At 35.6% G+C, this 18,823-nt stretch overlaps 1 protein-coding gene across 1 annotated transcript; it reads right to left on the bottom strand.

Moving 5' to 3' along the window:
* Positions 1–2,032: 2,032 nt before the first annotated feature.
* On the bottom strand, positions 2,033–3,818 carry LOC135084211 (putative nuclease HARBI1). The gene is made up of 5 exons (XM_063978945.1): positions 3,301–3,818; positions 2,949–3,230; positions 2,407–2,794; positions 2,193–2,326; positions 2,033–2,103 (listed from the first exon to the last, which is right to left on the bottom strand). The coding sequence occupies exons 1-4, from the start codon at positions 3,553–3,555 to the stop codon at positions 2,196–2,198; spliced, it is 1,056 nt and encodes a 351-aa protein (XP_063835015.1). The 5' UTR covers positions 3,556–3,818; the 3' UTR covers positions 2,033–2,103; positions 2,193–2,195.
* Between the last annotated feature and the right edge of the window lie 15,005 nt (positions 3,819–18,823).

Below are 18,823 nucleotides of genomic sequence, written 5' to 3'. Positions count from 1 at the left end.
CTAAAACAGAGTTTAATATTTTCTTTCCACAGACTATACAAAAAGAATGAACGAAAACAGCTTTTTTGGTGATTTAACTTGATGGACCATGTAAAATCATAGACAAATCGCAGAAAAAAAAAACAAAAAATTGGCAGCTGTGACGTTTTACTTACTGACATTGACATTTGGCACGAAAATTTAATAAAGTTTTCGGTTTTTTCGATCAACTCCCAAGTTTTATCAAACTTTTATAAAACTTGGGATTGTATGTTCTGGATTCTGTACCTCTTACCCTGTACTCTGCAATAAGCTCTTACGACGACCCGGCTAGTTACATCGGATACTAATTATGTCCATGACGAAGGAGAACAGACCGCCTAAAAGGCAACGATCAGAAAACTGGTTGGAGGAAGATAAGGTAGTACTTATTTTTAGCCTGATAAAGTGCCTACTAATTTTTGTAGCATGGTTTTATTTATGTTTGACGCCTAGTGTTTGCTTTTCAGTATTTGCTGAAAGAGTTGGTGAAAGAAAGAGTAAATGCAATCGAAAATAAAAATACAGACACTAACACGAATAAACGGAAGGTTGCGGCTTGGGCTGATTTACAAACAACGTTGGTACATCTTTTGATTTCTGCCTTCAATATAAAATTTTGCCTTTACCTGTAATTCAAAATCCTGTCATTTCTTTTTCAGGTTTAATTCAATGTGCGCTGGTATGAACCGCTCCATTACCCAGTTAAAATCGCAATGGAGCCTCATAAAAATCAGTGCGAAGAAAGACAAGACCATTGCTAGGCAGGCTCAAATTAAAACTGGCGGTGGTCCACCATTATCAGTGCCTGACGATAGGGCTGATGATATAGCATCTTGGTTGCCCAATGAATTTGTAGTCGATGTTAACAGATTTGACTCGGACTCAAATAAAAGTGAATTAATTAACATTCAAGAGGAGGAATCAACTCAAAATACGCAAGATCAGGAATTGATAAATAATGAAGAAATCCAATATGAATTGGTGGTACTTGATGAAGAAATAGAAGATACACATGCTTGTACTACTAGAGGCATATTGGAAGATAAAGAAAATAAAAAAGTAGAGGCAAAAGAAAATAAAGCAAAACCTAATTTTAAAGCACCAGCAATCAAAAAAAAAAGGAAACTGTTAAACAAAGAAGGCTTAATTGATTTAAGCAAAGTTAGGATTTCCGAAATTGCAGAAACAGAATCAAAATGCCGGATTGAACTGCATGAAGTTCAAATGGAAAACGAACGGAAGAAAGGGAGAAACTTGGATCTTGAGCATCAATTATTACAGGAAAAACTTAAATATTACACTCACATTAATAAAGAATAATAAGTCTTTTGATGTTAAAGTTTTTCAAGTACTAACAGATTCTAAATAATAAGTTAGTTCCTCCCTTACTTCTGTTTGTTTTTAATTTGTATTTTATGCAGTTCCAATCCGCATTTTGATTGTGTTTCTGCAATATATTTAGACGGCTATGAATATGTTTACTAGTCATAACTTAATAAGAGTTTGAGATTACTATTAACTAGCTGTTGCCCACGACTCCGCCTGCGTAGACTACTATTTCTGTAACCTACAGGATCTGTGCATTTTTCCAGGATAAAAAGAAGCCTATATGTTATTCGAGACTATATAATCTATCTGTTTTAGCAATTTATTTGTTTATAAGAATTGAACTGTGATTTTTAGTAAGTAAGTTTAATAATTGTACTTAAATTAGTGATATAAAGTAAATACACATATGCCTAGTCACAAACATTCGCCTTTATAATAATAGTGTAAATTATGGTTATTTTGTTTTAAATGTAGAAGGTTGATAACCTCCGAATAGAAACGTTTATACTTAAGCAATTTCTTTGTTTTAAAGAATTGAACTGTGATTTTTAATAAGTAAGTTTGTTGAAACTAATTGTACTTAAATTAGTGATATAAAGTAATTTGTTTTGAATTTTTGCAGAATAATTGCTTTTTTAAAGAGAACTACAGGTTTTGTTTTTGTGATAGTAACAAATTGGACTGAAAATTGAAATACAGGTATTTTTCAATCAAATATTCTTTTTATTTTCATTAAGATGCCAGGAACAGTATCTGAAAAATTAAAATACAACATTTTCATGAACTCAAATGACATTACATAAAAGTAAATCGTTGGAATTTATCAAAATGTATTTTAGTACCATTCAAAAATGTTGATTTATAAAATTTTGTAGTATCAACTGCGACCTACGCCTCAACAATGAAGGTCGGTTGTCGTGAACACTGTTCTCCGTCGAAAGTTGCGGAGTTACAGGGACCTGCTCCATATGTTGTTCTGAAAAATATTATGAATTTGTCAACATTTTGTCATAAAGATTTGTATTCCTTATGTACAGTCAAATTGATAACATTTACCTAACAATGTGTCATTCATATCAATGGCTATATTATGTAATACAGCCAATGCTATGATCACAGCTTTTCCATTTTGGAGGCTTACTGGTAAGCCATGGAGTAGGCATTGGAACCGCTGCTTCCACACCCCAAAACACCTTTCAACAGTGTTCCTAGTTGAGATGTGAGCATTATTGTATGCTTCTTCTTCTGGACGACTAGGCCTTAAAATAGGTGTAAATAGATATGGCAGAAGAGGGTAGCCCGAATCGCCAATAAGGCGTCCTCTAAACTGCCTATCCTCAAATCGTTGTTTTATATTGCTCTCCATAAAAATTCGACTGTCATGTGTACTGCCTCGCCATCTAGCCACTATATCCATTATTTTGAGGTCAGCATCACAGACAACCTAAAATAAAAAAAACAGTATCCTGTAGGTAATCCATCCAATAATATAGTGTTGAATGTTGCTAAAATTTAGATCATACAAAGTAAAAATTATAGACATTATTAAAACAAATCTTTCTCTGTTGTAAACTGTATAAAATCAAAATATATTTTACCTGAACATTCAGGGAATAATAGCCTTTTCTATTAATATAGTACTGGGCCATGTCACCTCCGGTTTTTTTAATTTTAATGTGGGTGCAATCTATGGCTCCTATCACCCCAGGAAAATTTTTAATTGCTCTAAATTTGGCACTAATTCTTTCCTGCTCTCCTATAGTGATAGGCATTTTGATGAAGGAATTTGCCTTATTCGCGATTGCATGCGCGACTCTGGCGCATATCCGGCTCACTGTCGGCTGACTTAGGCCATGGAGGTCACCAGCATCATCTTGTACCTGAAAATGTATGAAAATAATTATAGCAGCCACGACAAAGGGATAAAATAAAACACTTTTTTGTGCTTACCTCACGACGTCCCCAACATCTTATGGCCACTAAAACTTGCAGTTCAGGACACGTGCCACCACCTCTAGCGCTCTGAACCAGATCATCTTCCACCAAATCTATGATGGTGCGCACTGTGTCCTTATTGAACCTATATTTTATTTTAAAATTTAGGTCCCGCAAATCGAATGGGTTGCTTCGTTGGCGGTAGAGCTTTCTACGTCGCGCTGGGTCGGCATTATTGGCTAAATGCACAATTGCATTTATAGCATTCATTTTCACAAGCAAGGATCACAGCAAGGATATTTTGAATAAATAAACCAACGAAGTGACATTCATATGAAATGACATTTATAAAAGTTAGGTTAAAATAGGTTTATTAGAGCTTTAAACAAGGCCCGAGCTCTCGATAACTTATCACACAGTTATAAGAGGATTTTAGCGCTAAATGACGATTATGAATAACAATTTTTATCAAACGTTTTATAAACCTCTAATAAGCATTTGATAAAATGTGAAAAATGATTATGAATAAGACCGTAAGTGAAAAAACCAAAGAATATCAATTTTTGAGTTCATTTCCAAGAAGATTTTTGTATAGTGTAATAATTAATATTATTTTTTCTTCGACACAATCAAATTGCTTTTTTTTAGAATAGGTAGGTAACCATTTAAAAAGTACAAATTATAATATAGTTAAATTTTATAAATAATTGAGTCTACAAATAAATGAAAAACTTGCATCTTAGGCAAACATTGCCGATTATGTCTTTTAGTATTCACTGATCATACTTTAAATTGCATGATACAATTTTAATTAATTATTAATGACGTGGCAATTTTTTTTTAAAATGAATATTCTATGGAATAAAATTTAATACGCTTTGTAGATCTACTCGGCAACAGATGGCGCTACAACAAACCTTAGTTCATCTTCAATCCGCGTTCACATCGTAGCGCTGTGATCGCCGCCACTAGTTCCGGAAAAGTCCGCCGCTCAACGTAGCGCTGTCGTCACAACAAGAGCATTTCAAAAGTCTGACCTAAATCCAATAACAGGCTCTCATTTACAAAAACAAAAGAGGAAAAAACATTCACCCTCCAACCCATCTCACTTACAAGCCAATGAAGCGAGCAAATAAGCGAAAAATCCGCTCCAATGTGGAAAAAAAAGATAAATTGAAAAAAAGGGCCCGCACAGAAAGTAAAAAAATCCGTCAATGAGGATCTGCCGTGCGTGCGTAATCGCAAAAGGTCGAAAAAACGCGGCGAGGGAGTCGGGTTCCGTCGTTTTTTACTATTTTCTTACTTGTTGCGTTGTTTCATTGACTTAATGGACATGAGCTTGGGGGATGGAAAAACTTTTATTACTTTTTGTTCACCTATTGAGAAGACTGATGTTTATCTTACTTTAAAAAATTAGACATTGTTAAGAACAGTTTTAAAGAAGTTAGTTTTTTACTCCTAAAAACTACGGGGGGGTTTAATTATAACTTATTGACGTGGAATTTTGTCTGTCACAGAAAAACTTTATCGCGCGCGTTGTGTTTCAAAAACCGGGATAAATACTATCCTATGTCCTTTCCCGGGACTACTCTATGCTAAATTTCATCAAGATAGGTTCAGTGGTTTAGGTGTGAAAGCAAGATAGACAGAGTTACTTTCGCATTCATAATATTGTTTATGTAATAAGTATAGATATTAAACAGTAAAATCTATCGGCTTACTTTTACGAGTGTAATGCATGTCAGAAAACTGACAAGTTTTTTTTAGATTAAAATAAAAAAAATAGTAAAATCTGTCTTCATAACCTTATTACAATTTATTATTTACTCATAAATGTATAAGTACTTATGTTATTATTATTTTAACGAGACAAATAACACCTAAAATCAAAATAAATAAAACAAAACATTTTCCGATGGAACCCTGCTACTGAAAATGCGACTAGCGGGAAATTAAAAGCTCAATTCAATATTGCGAGCTTTTATAAAAAACGCGATACCGACGCGAGCCTGTCACGAGGGATTAGGTTCGACTCTCGGTGTCTGTTTTTTTAGTAAGTACACATAGCATTTTAATTGTGATTTTGATGACAATCGAGTTATACTGTTCAATGGGAGATATTGAATTTTTTATTATTGAAAAAATATAAGTACGTAGAAAGTGTCCTTTAGGAGTTTTATGAAGACGATTGATTTTGTGTAATAAAGTAGTGTTTTTAAAATACAGGGTGAAATTGTATTTTTTTAATAAGCTCTGTAGAAAAATATACTTTATCGTACCTAATTATTTTTAACGAGTGTAATAGGTATTTTAAGCATCATAGTTAATTAAACGACGCACCTTCTTACAAGGGATTTGTGTGATTTAAACGAGTTTATCGATTTACTTGATTAATAAAATGTTTATGTTTGTCTCAAATCATACTGTCTCAACTTAAAGTGAAAATTAATTATGAGTTATTAAAAAAAAAACGTGAGAATTTTATTGCTAAAGTAATAAACGTCTGTCTACAGCGCCATCTAGCTGTGTAGTATCGTACTATTTAGTTAAACTACTCCCCACTAGATAGCAGTGCTACATTTCATTTCTTGTTTGCAAAATGGTTGTATATGCAAAATAAAAATATTTGTTTAGATTAAAAATAATGATTTTAATAGTTATATAATAATACGAGGAAATAAAAAAATATAATAAACTAAAACAATTCTGATTGAGATTCAGTTTTTCGTCAATAGATGTCACTACTTAAAAGGAATTATCCATGCCGTGTTGTTGTTTATTCTGAAAGCATTGTATATTTTGTTCGTAGCTATTACCGAAAGTCTACGTAGTTTATAACTTATATAATGTTCTTTTCCAATAATTTCTTGGTAACTTCATCTATCTTAGGCCCTTAGCAAAATTTCCACGGACTTTACGTGAAATCGAAGAAGTTAGAATTCTCTTTGTAACGTGATAGGTTCGGTAAGGTTCGTTTTTTACGGCAAACGGGGTTTTTAAATTACAAGTTAATACTTTTTTCTGCTTAATAGGTACCTAGATTTAAGTTATGCTATCCTATGTTATTCATAGCGAGATTTTTGTTAAAAATTTTAGTCTTTTGTCGAAAAATGTTTTCTTATAAGACTTTGTACACTTTTTCTTTACAAAAATAGAGTTGAGTTGTCGATGGTCTTATGTTTGACTATAAACTTACCACTGGATGGTATTTTCTAGTGATTTGAATAAATGTATCAGATTCTACTATCAAAGCAGCAAAATAAACTTTTTACTTATCTTGATTGTCTGAAAAGAAATATGAATCCGCGCTTCGGAAATCGTCAATCAATAGGTCTGATTGAGCCATATCAGGATCTTATGGCGTATAAAGTCTGTTAATGTTGGACTACTACACGATGACGACAGTAGTTTTATGACGTCATTTGTTTACTTACGACGGAAGCTATCAAGGTACACTTTAGCCCTTTATTTAGTTGTACTTTTCCCAGCAAAATATACATATTTTTATATAGAAAATCGTCTAGTCTGATGCCTTCAATATATACCCATAGACTATAGACCCTTATTTATAATACATTTCAAAGACCAAAACTGATTAACACGATTCGTTTGAGCGACAAAAAACCGAGCGCAGTCAGTCGTGTAGCGGTACAGACAGACTCCGAAAAAAATTAATATTAATACACCTGTATTTTTGTTACGAAAGATTAAAAAAAAGGGAAGACACGATCACCCACCGGGAAAATGGGAAATGGGAGGCGGGAAAATAATTAGGGACGGAACGATACGCGGCATTAATATTAAAAACTTTAATGAAAAAATTATTAAAAGGATCCGCAGAATTTTATCCTTTTTTCCATTAGACGGATGGAGCAAGGAAGGAATGGAGTCAGCGGATTTATTAAGTGACGTGTTTTTATTTTTCTCGCCTGCGCGAATCAAAGACTAATCCCGGGTTAGGTACACTATCTTACATTAACTTAGATAAACGTCACAAGTCAGGCAAAATACATACAAAAGCAACCGGTTATGGTTAAAGTTACGGTTACAGGTGGTGCAAGTTAGGATAACTATGCCCATATTTAGTACCCAACAAACTTACCAGTCTTTTTTACAAGTCTTGATTACAATTATGTTGAGTTTACCTATAATCATCATCATCGCCAGGTTTTTCAGTCTTCAGGGCCACGACTCTTGAAGAAAAAATTCTTTACAGAACAAAAATAAAAGAAAACTTTAGAAATTAATCAAAATAAAGTAAATAATTTCTTATTAGAATATAATGAACTTACCAATTATCCAATAAGATTTTTAAGTACGTACTATAAACAGACGCTAAAAACATAAAATAGATATAATGTTACGTCAGCTCCATGGATTTAATAAAAGTAAAATGTACAGTCACCATCAGTTAGGTTCATCGCAAAAAAAATATTTAGCTTATTCAATTGGAATTTCGTTTGCATGTTTTCTTATTGGAAAATCTTTTCTGATTGGATGACATTATTTCTTATTTACTTGCTTTTTATAAAAACTATGAAAGGAACCTGCAGGTTTTTTTTATAATAAATCAAGAAAATACTGAAGTCGTAGTACCTATCAAGACACTATGAGGACTGTCTCGAAAAAATTAAGAGACGTTCATAATGCTAGGTATGTGGCTTAACTACAAGAGACAGCCGCATATCTATGCCTCATACTATGAACTACGCAAGCCCCGTCTACGGCCCGCATTCACTCCACTGAAGACGTCTCACACTATCCTTTATTTTCAACATTAATCATTTAAGGTATAGTTTTGACAACTTCTTCGTCGCTACACTCTTGCCAGAGTGGTCGTGGTCGTCACACCAGGTCCGGTGGCAAGCCTCACAATCCGTTGCCATTCCTCCCGCACTGCAGCCTTTCTTGTGCACTCGTGGAGTGGACCATTGAGTGCGGTTTTGATCTGGTCAGTCCAGCGCATGGGCGACCTGCCGCGCGCTCTTGTGCCCTCAACCTTCCCCTGCACGACAAGTCGTTCAACAGAAGCGACGTCTCCACGTGTTATAAATGGTTTGACAACTAGTATCAGGTAAACGTTGTCGCCAATGATGATGCATTATGTAGCACATAAAACATAATAATAATATAATAATAATAGTTATAATTTTCCATGTTTGTCAAAAACTTTTCGTTTTTAGTATTATTTTTATAAATAATTTACAAATAATATTATTACACTGCCAATTCCTCGCGACTGTACCGACGTACTTTTTCTTCCCAACGCAAAAATAAATATTTTAATCCGTGGGTGTTCTTTCCCCACCCCAATTATAAAGAGGGGGGAGGGGGGCTACCCTAAGGGCAACTTGAAGGGATTTCGGCGATCCGAAGTAGCTTTATATTTTCGTTTTTTGCCTCCGCGCCGGCAAGGTGTATTTTGAGGGTAGCGAAAGATTTTTGGGGCGTATATTTTCGTACATGGGTTTTTGTGCTTGGTATCCGATAGAATAAATAATGGAGGAATTATTTTGATAATGCTCTTTAATGAAATTGTTTTATAATACTTTTTCAAAGGAATGTTTTTTTTGGTCAAATCTTTTTCCGTAAAAATGAAAAGTGAAAAAATTTATTCTTAACTTTTATGATATTTTAAAGCCAGTCACAGACATGTGTCAAGACGTTTGTGAAGATGCACAAACAGATCATAATGTAAGGAAGTAATTGGACTTATTTCTGCAAAATCTTTGTACTACTTACGAGTAAGTTAGGTACCTACCTATCAAAAGTTACTTAAAAAGCCCTACTACCAACCAAACTGAGGATAAAACTTTGACTTCACTGGGAATCGAACCAGGGACCTCTAGGTCTGAGACAGATGGCTTTACCACCAGCTAAATCATAGAGGCGATATTACTGTACGGAGTACACAGTGACACTTGGTGCCTAGATGCGTGACTAATTGAACAAATTAGAATTAAGTCTATTAGCGAACCCTATTACTAAGGTACTTGATACAAATAAGGCCTACCTAACTTTAAATGCTTATATTTCAATAAATATTAACGCCAGTCAACAAAAACAAGGTTAATTAACTTCTTCCATCCTTTAATTTTAGCAATCGTACAAAAAATAACAAAATTTTTAACTAAATCTATTCAAAATAAGCAAATTACGAAACCACTGATTTTGGCTTTAATAAATCACCTACACGGAATAAGGCCTATATGATTCAAATGCCTGTAGACCTTAAAATTGAGGGTGTATTAAACAAAATGCGGTGTTATAACATTAAACACGTCGATTTGTTTGCGTTATCAAAATTTTACATACAAAGGAAACAGAAATATACTGTATATCTCTAGATAAACTTAAATTCCACTTATTAAGAATAATACATAAATTATAGATAAAATTAAATATTCGTAGTAACAAAGTAATGATTCCTTACTTAAATTATCAAAAAAATATCAAAAACAAACAATATTATTTTTTTGTATAGGGCTTATTAAAACACCGTGTTCGAATAAGGCCTACACATAAAACCTTTTAAATAAATCAATTTAGGAACATCATTCAGTCTTGAATTTTTGTAAACAAAATAAGATCTCAATTTTTGTTAGAACCAGGGCATAAAAAGGCTTCTGAATCATCTTTACGAACTCCTACACAATCTTTATGATACCACCAAAAGCAGTCCTTTATGGTAGCATATCTGCTACATTGTCTTCGAGACAGGCATGATAATACCAGTTTTTATTCTCCTTTCCTTTAGAATTATACATACGGCTTTTTTTTGCTTATTTTTTATTGGTTTTGTATTTTGTTTCTTTTTTTTACAGGTTTAGTAATTTTTTTCGACTCTGTTTTCTTTTTCTTTTCTGTGCTGTTATTAACATTCTTATTAAACAAATATTTAGTTACTCTTTGACTCATTTAGTTTAATGAATTTGTCCGTAATCAGGAGTTGACATAAGTATCTAATATGGCCTACCATGCTGAAATAAGGCCTAGGCCTTATTAGATATCTCGCTCTTGCTGTCTTTAAAAATTTACAAATAATGCATCTATAGCCAGTAGTACAAATTAAGGTAATTATTAGCTAGTAAGAAATATTTAGAAACGATTACTAAGAAAACCTTAATCTAAAACAGTGTCATTTTACCGAAAATTTAAGATGAAATCGCTAGATTTTTATAAGAGAGCACGAAATCACCCACCACCTTAGAAGAACGCGTGCCAATTGGTGCTGGGATCGTGGATCGGGACGCTCTTGCACTCTACCGGGTTGTAGGGCATATGAGTACGTGTCCTTGAAGTATTATCCCGGTTGGATTTATTTATCTGTGTTTTCTGATGTATAGGCCTTATTAGAACGTAGGCCTTATTTGTATCAAGTACCTTATGTATTTATCCAACAGCATGTTATTAACATACACAACAATGGCGCATCAAATCACGGAGCTTCTTAAAAATTCTTAGATTTGAGAAATTCTAGTGTTTAATATAAGATAATTTCACTTTCTAAGTCTATGTTTAGGTTTTTTCTTTGCAATAGATGAAGTCGCTTCCTCGCGATAAGTCTGCCTATCGTTAGTATAATCTAAGTCAAGAAGATGCACTGAAGAAATTAAATGAAGTTTCACCACAACAGCTGAAAAATTTCGTCAAGATTTACCAATGTTTCTGTAGATCAGTGAACAGAGCAGTTGCCTGGCATGCGAATGGTCGTAGATTTGTAACCCAGCTGAGGCCTACGTTCTAATCTAGCATTACAAATGCAAAAACCTAAAAAAAAACTGCTTCTACAATAGGTCTAGCGCTCTTAGTCAGTACCTGAGGAATGGGAGCGGCACGGGAGGGATGACATTGACATATTATGACGTGACAGAACATACAAACAGGCCTGTTCATCTCCGCGAGTTTACATCGAAAACAAAACACGCACGAAGGCCCACCTACAGTACCTCTAGTACGAAAAACTTTCGAGTTCGTTTCGTTGCGTATTCAAAGTGTCATCGAAAAATTTTGTATGAAAAATTAAACAGCGCCCCCTAGGGCGGCTATAATATAGGGGGCGCTGTTTAATTTTTCATACAAAATTTTTCGATGACACTTTGAATACGCAACGAAACGAACTCGAAAGTTTTTCCTACTAGAGGTACAGTATACTATTCGACAAGGCCTCACATACGAGCGAACATTGACTCACGCACGCGTATTCTTGTGTATGATGGAAGAAAATAAAGAAAATGGTGTACTAAATACTGTGCAGTATTTAACTGCCTAAATAATAATAAAAACACAGAATGTACTTTTTTAAGTTGCCTCAAGACACTGAGAGGTAAATAAGTAGTTAATATTATTCATGATAACTCATGCTAAATCATGTATTTCCTCCGCCATTTTCCGCAGTTTGGCACCTCACGTCACATCATTTTACCGAAGTCAGCCCTATGGCTTCGGCGCAGTGCCTATCACTAACGTTTGTCAACAAAATGGTGCTTGACTCTTGAGACAGGCTAAATTACACCATATTGTTAATGACATTGGGCATACATTTTTTTAAATACCTTCGCGAAGTAAAACTTCTGTACGTAGACTTATTATTATTCTGTGATACAAATCTGTCTCGCTGGCATTTGACATCAACAAAAACTCCCTCCCGTGCCGCTCCTATACCTCAGGCACAAACTGAGTATATACGCGAACCCTAACCTAATACACATTTTACGTCATCACCATCATCATCATTTCAGCCATAGGACGTCCACTGCTGAACATAGGCCTCCCCCAATGCTTTCCACGTCGATCGATTGGTAGCGGCCACATTTTACGTGGCTAGTCGACATTTAGGCTTATTCCACTATAACGGGGACGTTGACAATCCCCATCAACGGGGATAAGTGAACTTTTTGTTCACTATTCCCCGTTAACGCCAAGAGCTTATAATGTTAAAAATAAAATTTTAATATAACGGGGAATAGTGAATAAAAAGTTCACTTATCCCCGTTGACGGGGATTGTCAACGGGGAATAGTGGAATAAGCCGACTTTTCACAGACTTTCTAAAAAAAGTGCCTGAAGCTCTCAAATTCTTCCCACCGTCCATCCCACTCCATTTTACTCGACAAAACAAAAAAGTATATTACTTCTAAGCCCCGCCCGCTACCTAAAGCATTATCAACGAAATTCACTTACGAGTCCTTTACAAAAAGTGAAACAATACACCCCCCTAATATACGGGAGAAAAATGCTCTTAGCCACCCCACGCGGGGTGCGTTCACACTGGAGAGTGTATTCGTATCTTACATTTGTTCCGAACTAGCTTTAAGCCCGCGGCATCACCCGCGTGTAATTTAGTTTGTCACAGATCGTCGTAAATTATAGCCTATATGTTATTCTGGGTTATATAGAATAATATTGTAAAGTTTCATTAAAATCCGTTTAGTAGTTTTTGCGTGAAAGAGTAACAAACATCCAGAAATCCAAACTTTCGCATTTATAAATATTAGTAGGACTAGCGGCCGCCCGCGACTTCGTACGCGTGTTAGCGACTTTAGTTCGTTTACGGATATTTTCATTTCTGATTCGATCTCGTAAAGAAACACCGAGTTTTCTCCATCCATGTAACGGTCAACGTGAATGCGTCCTAACCCACCCTCACCCATCCCCGTGTCCGATTTTTGCAAGGGCCTGATTTTCTTTTACCTGCGGAGTTAAAAGGAAGGGTGTACACACACGGCTGGGCTCATAACGTTTGATGTAATAGAAATAGTTGGGTTATTAATAGCTGCCCATTTTAATAGTAGTAGATAGTTACCTACTACTAGGGGGGTTTAATAAATTGAAAATTGAAATATTTTTTTGTTAAGCATTAATTGCGTAAGTAGGTTTTAATAGAGGTGTCCAAGAATGTTAAGACATCAAATACTTCTTACCGTGAAAACTCCAAATTAGAGAGAGAGAGAGAGAGAGACACAAATAATGTCAACATGTTAAGCATACTTTTTACTTTTTAACTTGTCTAAATCGGCGGTTTCTTGTAGGCAAAACATTTTTTCAGTTTTTTGATGTTGCCTCTAGCCCAAACGACGTTTTGACGTAAAAATTCAACCAATCAAAAGCTAAGCTGTATACGTTCCTAAGGCGGTCCTAAAGACGTGACTTTCCTTGACGTTTTCATACAAAGACAGCTGTCAAACTATAGAGTGCGTATAGTTGGACAACACTGCAGTGTCCCATATAAATAGGCATTTAAAGAAGGGCGCTACCACTTGAAGTTTCAGAATAGTAGAACTCTAGTTGCGTATAGCGGTCAAATTTAATAACATATATAATGGTGCAAGCAAACATCTCTGAGCCACAGACTTCCCACCTTCCCAAATGCGATTAGGGATCAGACCTAAAGCTTAGTACATTTCTTCGTATTTCTGAAAGATACGTTCATAAGGTGGTCCCATTTTCTTTGACGTTTTCACACAAATTTACAGAAGTTAACCTGTAAATGCGTGTGTTTCGTGGTCAAATAACAAAAAATTGCTGCAAGCATTTGTGAGTCACAATATTCCCACTTTCCCACCTTTCCAAATGCGACTAGGGATTCCCAAAGCTTTCTTTTTATTTATGAAAGTACCCGTATATCACGCCAATCTGTGCACAGACGCTAACGCCATTGTATGTGTGTGCAAGGAGGGCGTATATTTTTGTGATAAGGCAGATTTATAGAAACAGTCTTCACTGCCGGAGGCCACGGCCCTCCCTGCCTCTGGCGGCGGGCTAGTGTGGAGAGGGATTCTGTAAAAGGAGCATTATTATACCCTATCTATAGAGTGCAAAATATGGAGTTAATTGAATATAGCAGTTGTTAAAGCAAAATAATGCGAAAAAGAGTGACAAGCATACCAAAGCAGTAGCCAGATTATTACAGATATACTATTTTCTTAAACAAAGCTCATATTTTTTTTGCACATATTATTAGGGTGCAAAACTATGGAGGCATGAAGTATAGCTAAGCAATAAGCAGGTGTTTACAACTGTGTGTGTGTTTTAAAAATAATAACTCACACAACGAAGAAGCTCTTGACTTGCATCTCATGATCAGGCCCAAGGTCGAAGCGAGCTTCACCCGGAATCCTCAACCACAGAAGAACTGGCTATCTTACCTTAAACTGTCGGAACACAAAAATTTGTTAATATTGTTGTTATGAACATTTCGTTCTTTCACGTAAACTGTAGTAGGTATATTGATTCTAAGTGCCATAATTACTTCGTTTTGGAAATCCTTGGGGGAGGCCTTTGTCCGGCAGTGGACGTCATTTGGCTGAAACGAACGAACCATGATTAACTAACCTGAATTATCATTATGGATATTGTAGGCAGTAAAAAACCTTTTTCTTATCACTGTGTTTATCGTGACTTTACGTTAAGTGTACTCGCTAGCGAGTGCCTCAAAAAATCGTTGACGATTTTAGTTTTTGAAAGTAGCCGCTAGGTGCGCTGTACAATCTGTCATAGGTACATTTAATTACGCAGTTGCTAGCGAAGACACCTAACATAAACTCATGGTACTTAGTCGTATCGTCTAGTTTATTGTGATCGACCTAAATAAATAGGTAATATCTTAAACATTTTCACAGAGTCCACCTCCACAGCCGCCTACCCTCTCCCAACCCTTTGTCTTGCAGCCGGGCTCCGTATTTTTTCCCCATTACATTTTCATTTTATTTCATATTTTCCTTCGGGGGTGGATAATAAAATTTTTCCCTCTGTTAGGAGTCGCTTTATTTATGAGGCGGTTAAGGCAGCGAATATGTTTTTCCTACGTTTCGTAACGAGCCAAATTATAAGGGATGTTTTTGAGATTGCCCGCCATTTTAGATCTTTTTAAGGGATTTCGCTCCGTTCGGGGAATCCGATTTCGGTTTTATTTCAGTTTTGAATGTTTAATTTTTGGGAGTGTTTTTTTAATGGGATGTTTTTTTTCATGGTAAATCTTTGACCAGTGAGGTATGTGTATGTGAGTAAGTATGTGTTAGTGGTGTTAGTTACAATTTGGTAATAATGAATGGTGTTGACAGGAAATATAAGAAAAGGTAAAGTTAAACAGTGTGTTGCAGAGAGCAATCTACTCGTAGTCTAGACAACACGAAGAAAATGTTGATAGAGAGAGAGAGATTTTGCGTTTAAAGATGCTTTTATCTCAAACTAATTTAAAAGATTGTACCTACCTATCTAAAATACAGGGAATAACTAAACTTTATATTTTTGTGTCATTGAACACTCAGAAATTAAAGAAACATTTTTTTTGAACTGATACGACAGGGAGTCGAATTCAAGACTCTTACTGACAATAATAACTAATTCAGTTTCAATACAGACAGTATGCATTGTAACAAACATAACAAAACACCAAATAAGTTAGAAGTTAGATCCTTCACAATTTGTAGAATCTATTTACTAGATGGAAAGTTTAACGACCTACTGTAATTATTTTAATTACATGAGTGATTCGGATACGGGGATGTAGTACGAGTATATTTGTGTTTGTTGTGAGATTTGAAGGGCAAGGGCGATACTAATTAATGACTGTTTTTACTATCTACATTATTTTGACTTTTTGTAAGTTTGTTTGTGTTTCAGTTATTCTATCTATTTGAGAAATCTTTCAATATTACAATGGTTGGATATAGGTAGTAAAAATTAGTATTAACTAATAGTATAGAGTGAAAACTTATGTGATTAGACTTCGAAGCTACTGGACAGATTTGAAAAACTCTTTCACCATTAGAATTCTATGTTAATTTTGATGAACATAGGCGGTACAAAGTACCCTAGTGTAAAATAAAAGGAATTAAAAACTAAAATAAAAGAGGGATCAAAAGGTCATCACCCTTCGCCCAAAGAAAAGGCGGCAAAACTTTCCAACTGTCATTCTAAATTCAAATTTAGAACGCAACCCGCAGCCGCATTAGTAATACCGTAATAACCCTAAAAACGCCACTCTGACGCACAATAACCAGCCCAAAACAAAAACCTCGACACCTAAGAGCCTCGTGAAAATTACGCCGCTTAAAAAGCATTAATAACCCCCCCAGAACTCCTTGCGCCATTTTGAGAGTCCTTCGTTCATTAAAACTGTAGAAAAACACCTCCGGGGTGGGTGGGCCTCGCCCACCCCCGGCCAGTCTAAAGAAGAAGAAATATGGATCAATAAAGAAATTGCTCTGTGCCCAATGGAGGCAACGGCTAGCACGCACACAGGCGCGGTGTCGTGTGAGCACGGGGAATGTTTTTGTGTACGTTTGCGGTCGCAGTGGTTTTTTTAGCCGCGCGCATTTTCGGGTTAAGTTGGCGAGAGTTTGATGCGTGATACGGTCTTAGTTAGTGATAGTTGGGGTAGTTTGGGGTAATTTTTATATTGTCCTTCGAATAGTACTTACATGTAACTTTCTTTTCCTTCTTAGAGAACAATTCGATAGAGCATTTGAGCTGATCGGATGCCCTTTCAGAGACGATTTTTCTTGGTTTTAGTTCCAAGTATGTTTTTTTCGAAGTTGTTTTGTGTTGCTGTTCCAACATTGTCCTATTTTGTATACCTAATAAATAAATAAATGAAACATTAATTTTTTTTGTACAATTGCTAAAAATAAAAATAGGTAGTAGGTAAGTATTTTATTTAAAAGACAAACAAAATCAAAGATTTAAAAATGGTGGGAATTTATAAATGCTCTTTTTCTGTTAATTTTGTATGACAATTCTTTTACGGTCATCGCCTGAGGACTTACAAAGAAATGAAATATAATTGAAACTAGACTAAAAATAAAACCATTAAGTTCACAATCTCGGGTTTCAAATTCTTGCCAAAAATGCGAGTAACTTAAATTAAAACAAAACAAAGACCGTGGGGGGTGGGGGGATGGCATAAATCTGGCAACATTCTCTCTGGCGACTGGCAACACGGGGTAGTTCGGGATAACTGCGGAGTTATCGCAGTTTTAGTTGGGGAACTTTCAAAAATACGATTATTTTGATAATTTATTCCAACAATGTAACGTAGGTGCTTTAAATTTCAAAGAAAATAAGTTTTAATATGTTGGTAAGATAAGGTTAAGATTATATCAAATAGTTTAAATTATAGCTTTTTTACTATTTAGGCTGAGTTGCACCACCTAACTTTGACCGTAACTATAACGATAACCGGCGTTTTTTGTATGAAGTTTGACAGATTTTTGATGTTTGTCAAAGTTAAAGTAAGATGGTGCAACCCAGACTTATTCTGTAAGATTGTATCGATTTAACTGGACTTTAACTGGCAGACTGATGTTATAAAAATTGCCTTAGTTAAAAAAAAAAAATGTAAATGACTCAAAAGGTGACTGACTGACTGACTGACTGACTGACTGACATAGTGATCTATCAACGCACAGTCCAAACCACTGGACAGATCGGGCTGAAATTTGGCATGCAGGTAGATGTTATGACGTAGGCATCCGCTAAGAAAGGATTTTATGAAACTCCAACCCTAAGGGAGTAAAAAGGGATCCACGCGTACGAAGTCGCGGGCGGCCGCTAGTTGTAAATAAAATCCGTAAGTAAATGAAATCCAAGCAAAGCCGAATTCAGAAGCTAGTGCAAGATAGTGTTTTAATTTCATCTTAATAACCAAAAAGTATTACAAATAATTATTAAGTGGCGGATTTTTAAAGTGTCCATGTTTAAAGAGTTTATTACCCTGCGCATTATTTTTGAAACCCTTTTCTTATTATACTGACTCCATTATCTTTTCATCCCTTTAGGATGAATAGCTGTCTTTTCAGCGCACCGCAACAATGGCCTCCCTTCTTTATATAACTATACTTAAATTTCTTAAAGCTTTTTGCACCATTATAGGATTTGCCACACTGGATGCGGTCTGCGGTCAGGTCAGTGACTGACGCCCGTATTCACAAACACTACTGTGAAGTCTCACAGTGCGCGTGAACGCACAATGAACTAATCACAGAGCTAATCAACGCTGTGCGTTCTATTTGCTGCTTCACATGTAGGTAAGCATTGTTTGTGAATACGGGCGTGAGTTTCTTGCGCTGCTTCTTCTCGGCACTGCCCTATTTATTGTCTCGAAGCAGTGGTAGGTTTAATACTGGGACGCCTATTAAAAGCCTATACTTGCATAAATAAAATGAGTCTGAAGTGATTTCAGCCCGCATCATGTAAGGGACTGGAATTCGCTTTCTGCTGCTGTATTTCCTGAACACTATAATCCGGGCGTTTTCAAGGCAAGAGATCCTAGACTGCATCTTACTTAACACCAGGTGCGATTGCGGTCAATTTACCTGCCTTGTCTAGCATAAAAAAAAAGAAAAAAAAAAGAACAACATTGTCGGTCTCAAATTTTGTATTGATGCGATCTGAATGTGCTGGCACGAACAAAAAACGCAAACCGCATCGTTGACAGATTATGTCACGAACGCTGACAGATTGTCATTGTCGCTGACCGTTGTCCCTGACCGCCTATGTTGGTCATACAGTCAGCGTCAAATAATTCGTGACACCTA

Source organism: Ostrinia nubilalis, chromosome 25 (assembly GCF_963855985.1).
Source record: "Ostrinia nubilalis chromosome 25, ilOstNubi1.1, whole genome shotgun sequence".
In the NCBI taxonomy this organism is placed as follows: domain Eukaryota; kingdom Metazoa; phylum Arthropoda; class Insecta; order Lepidoptera; family Crambidae; genus Ostrinia; species Ostrinia nubilalis.
Note: the sequence above shows the minus strand (reverse complement) of the source record. Positions and strands in the feature narration are given on the sequence as shown.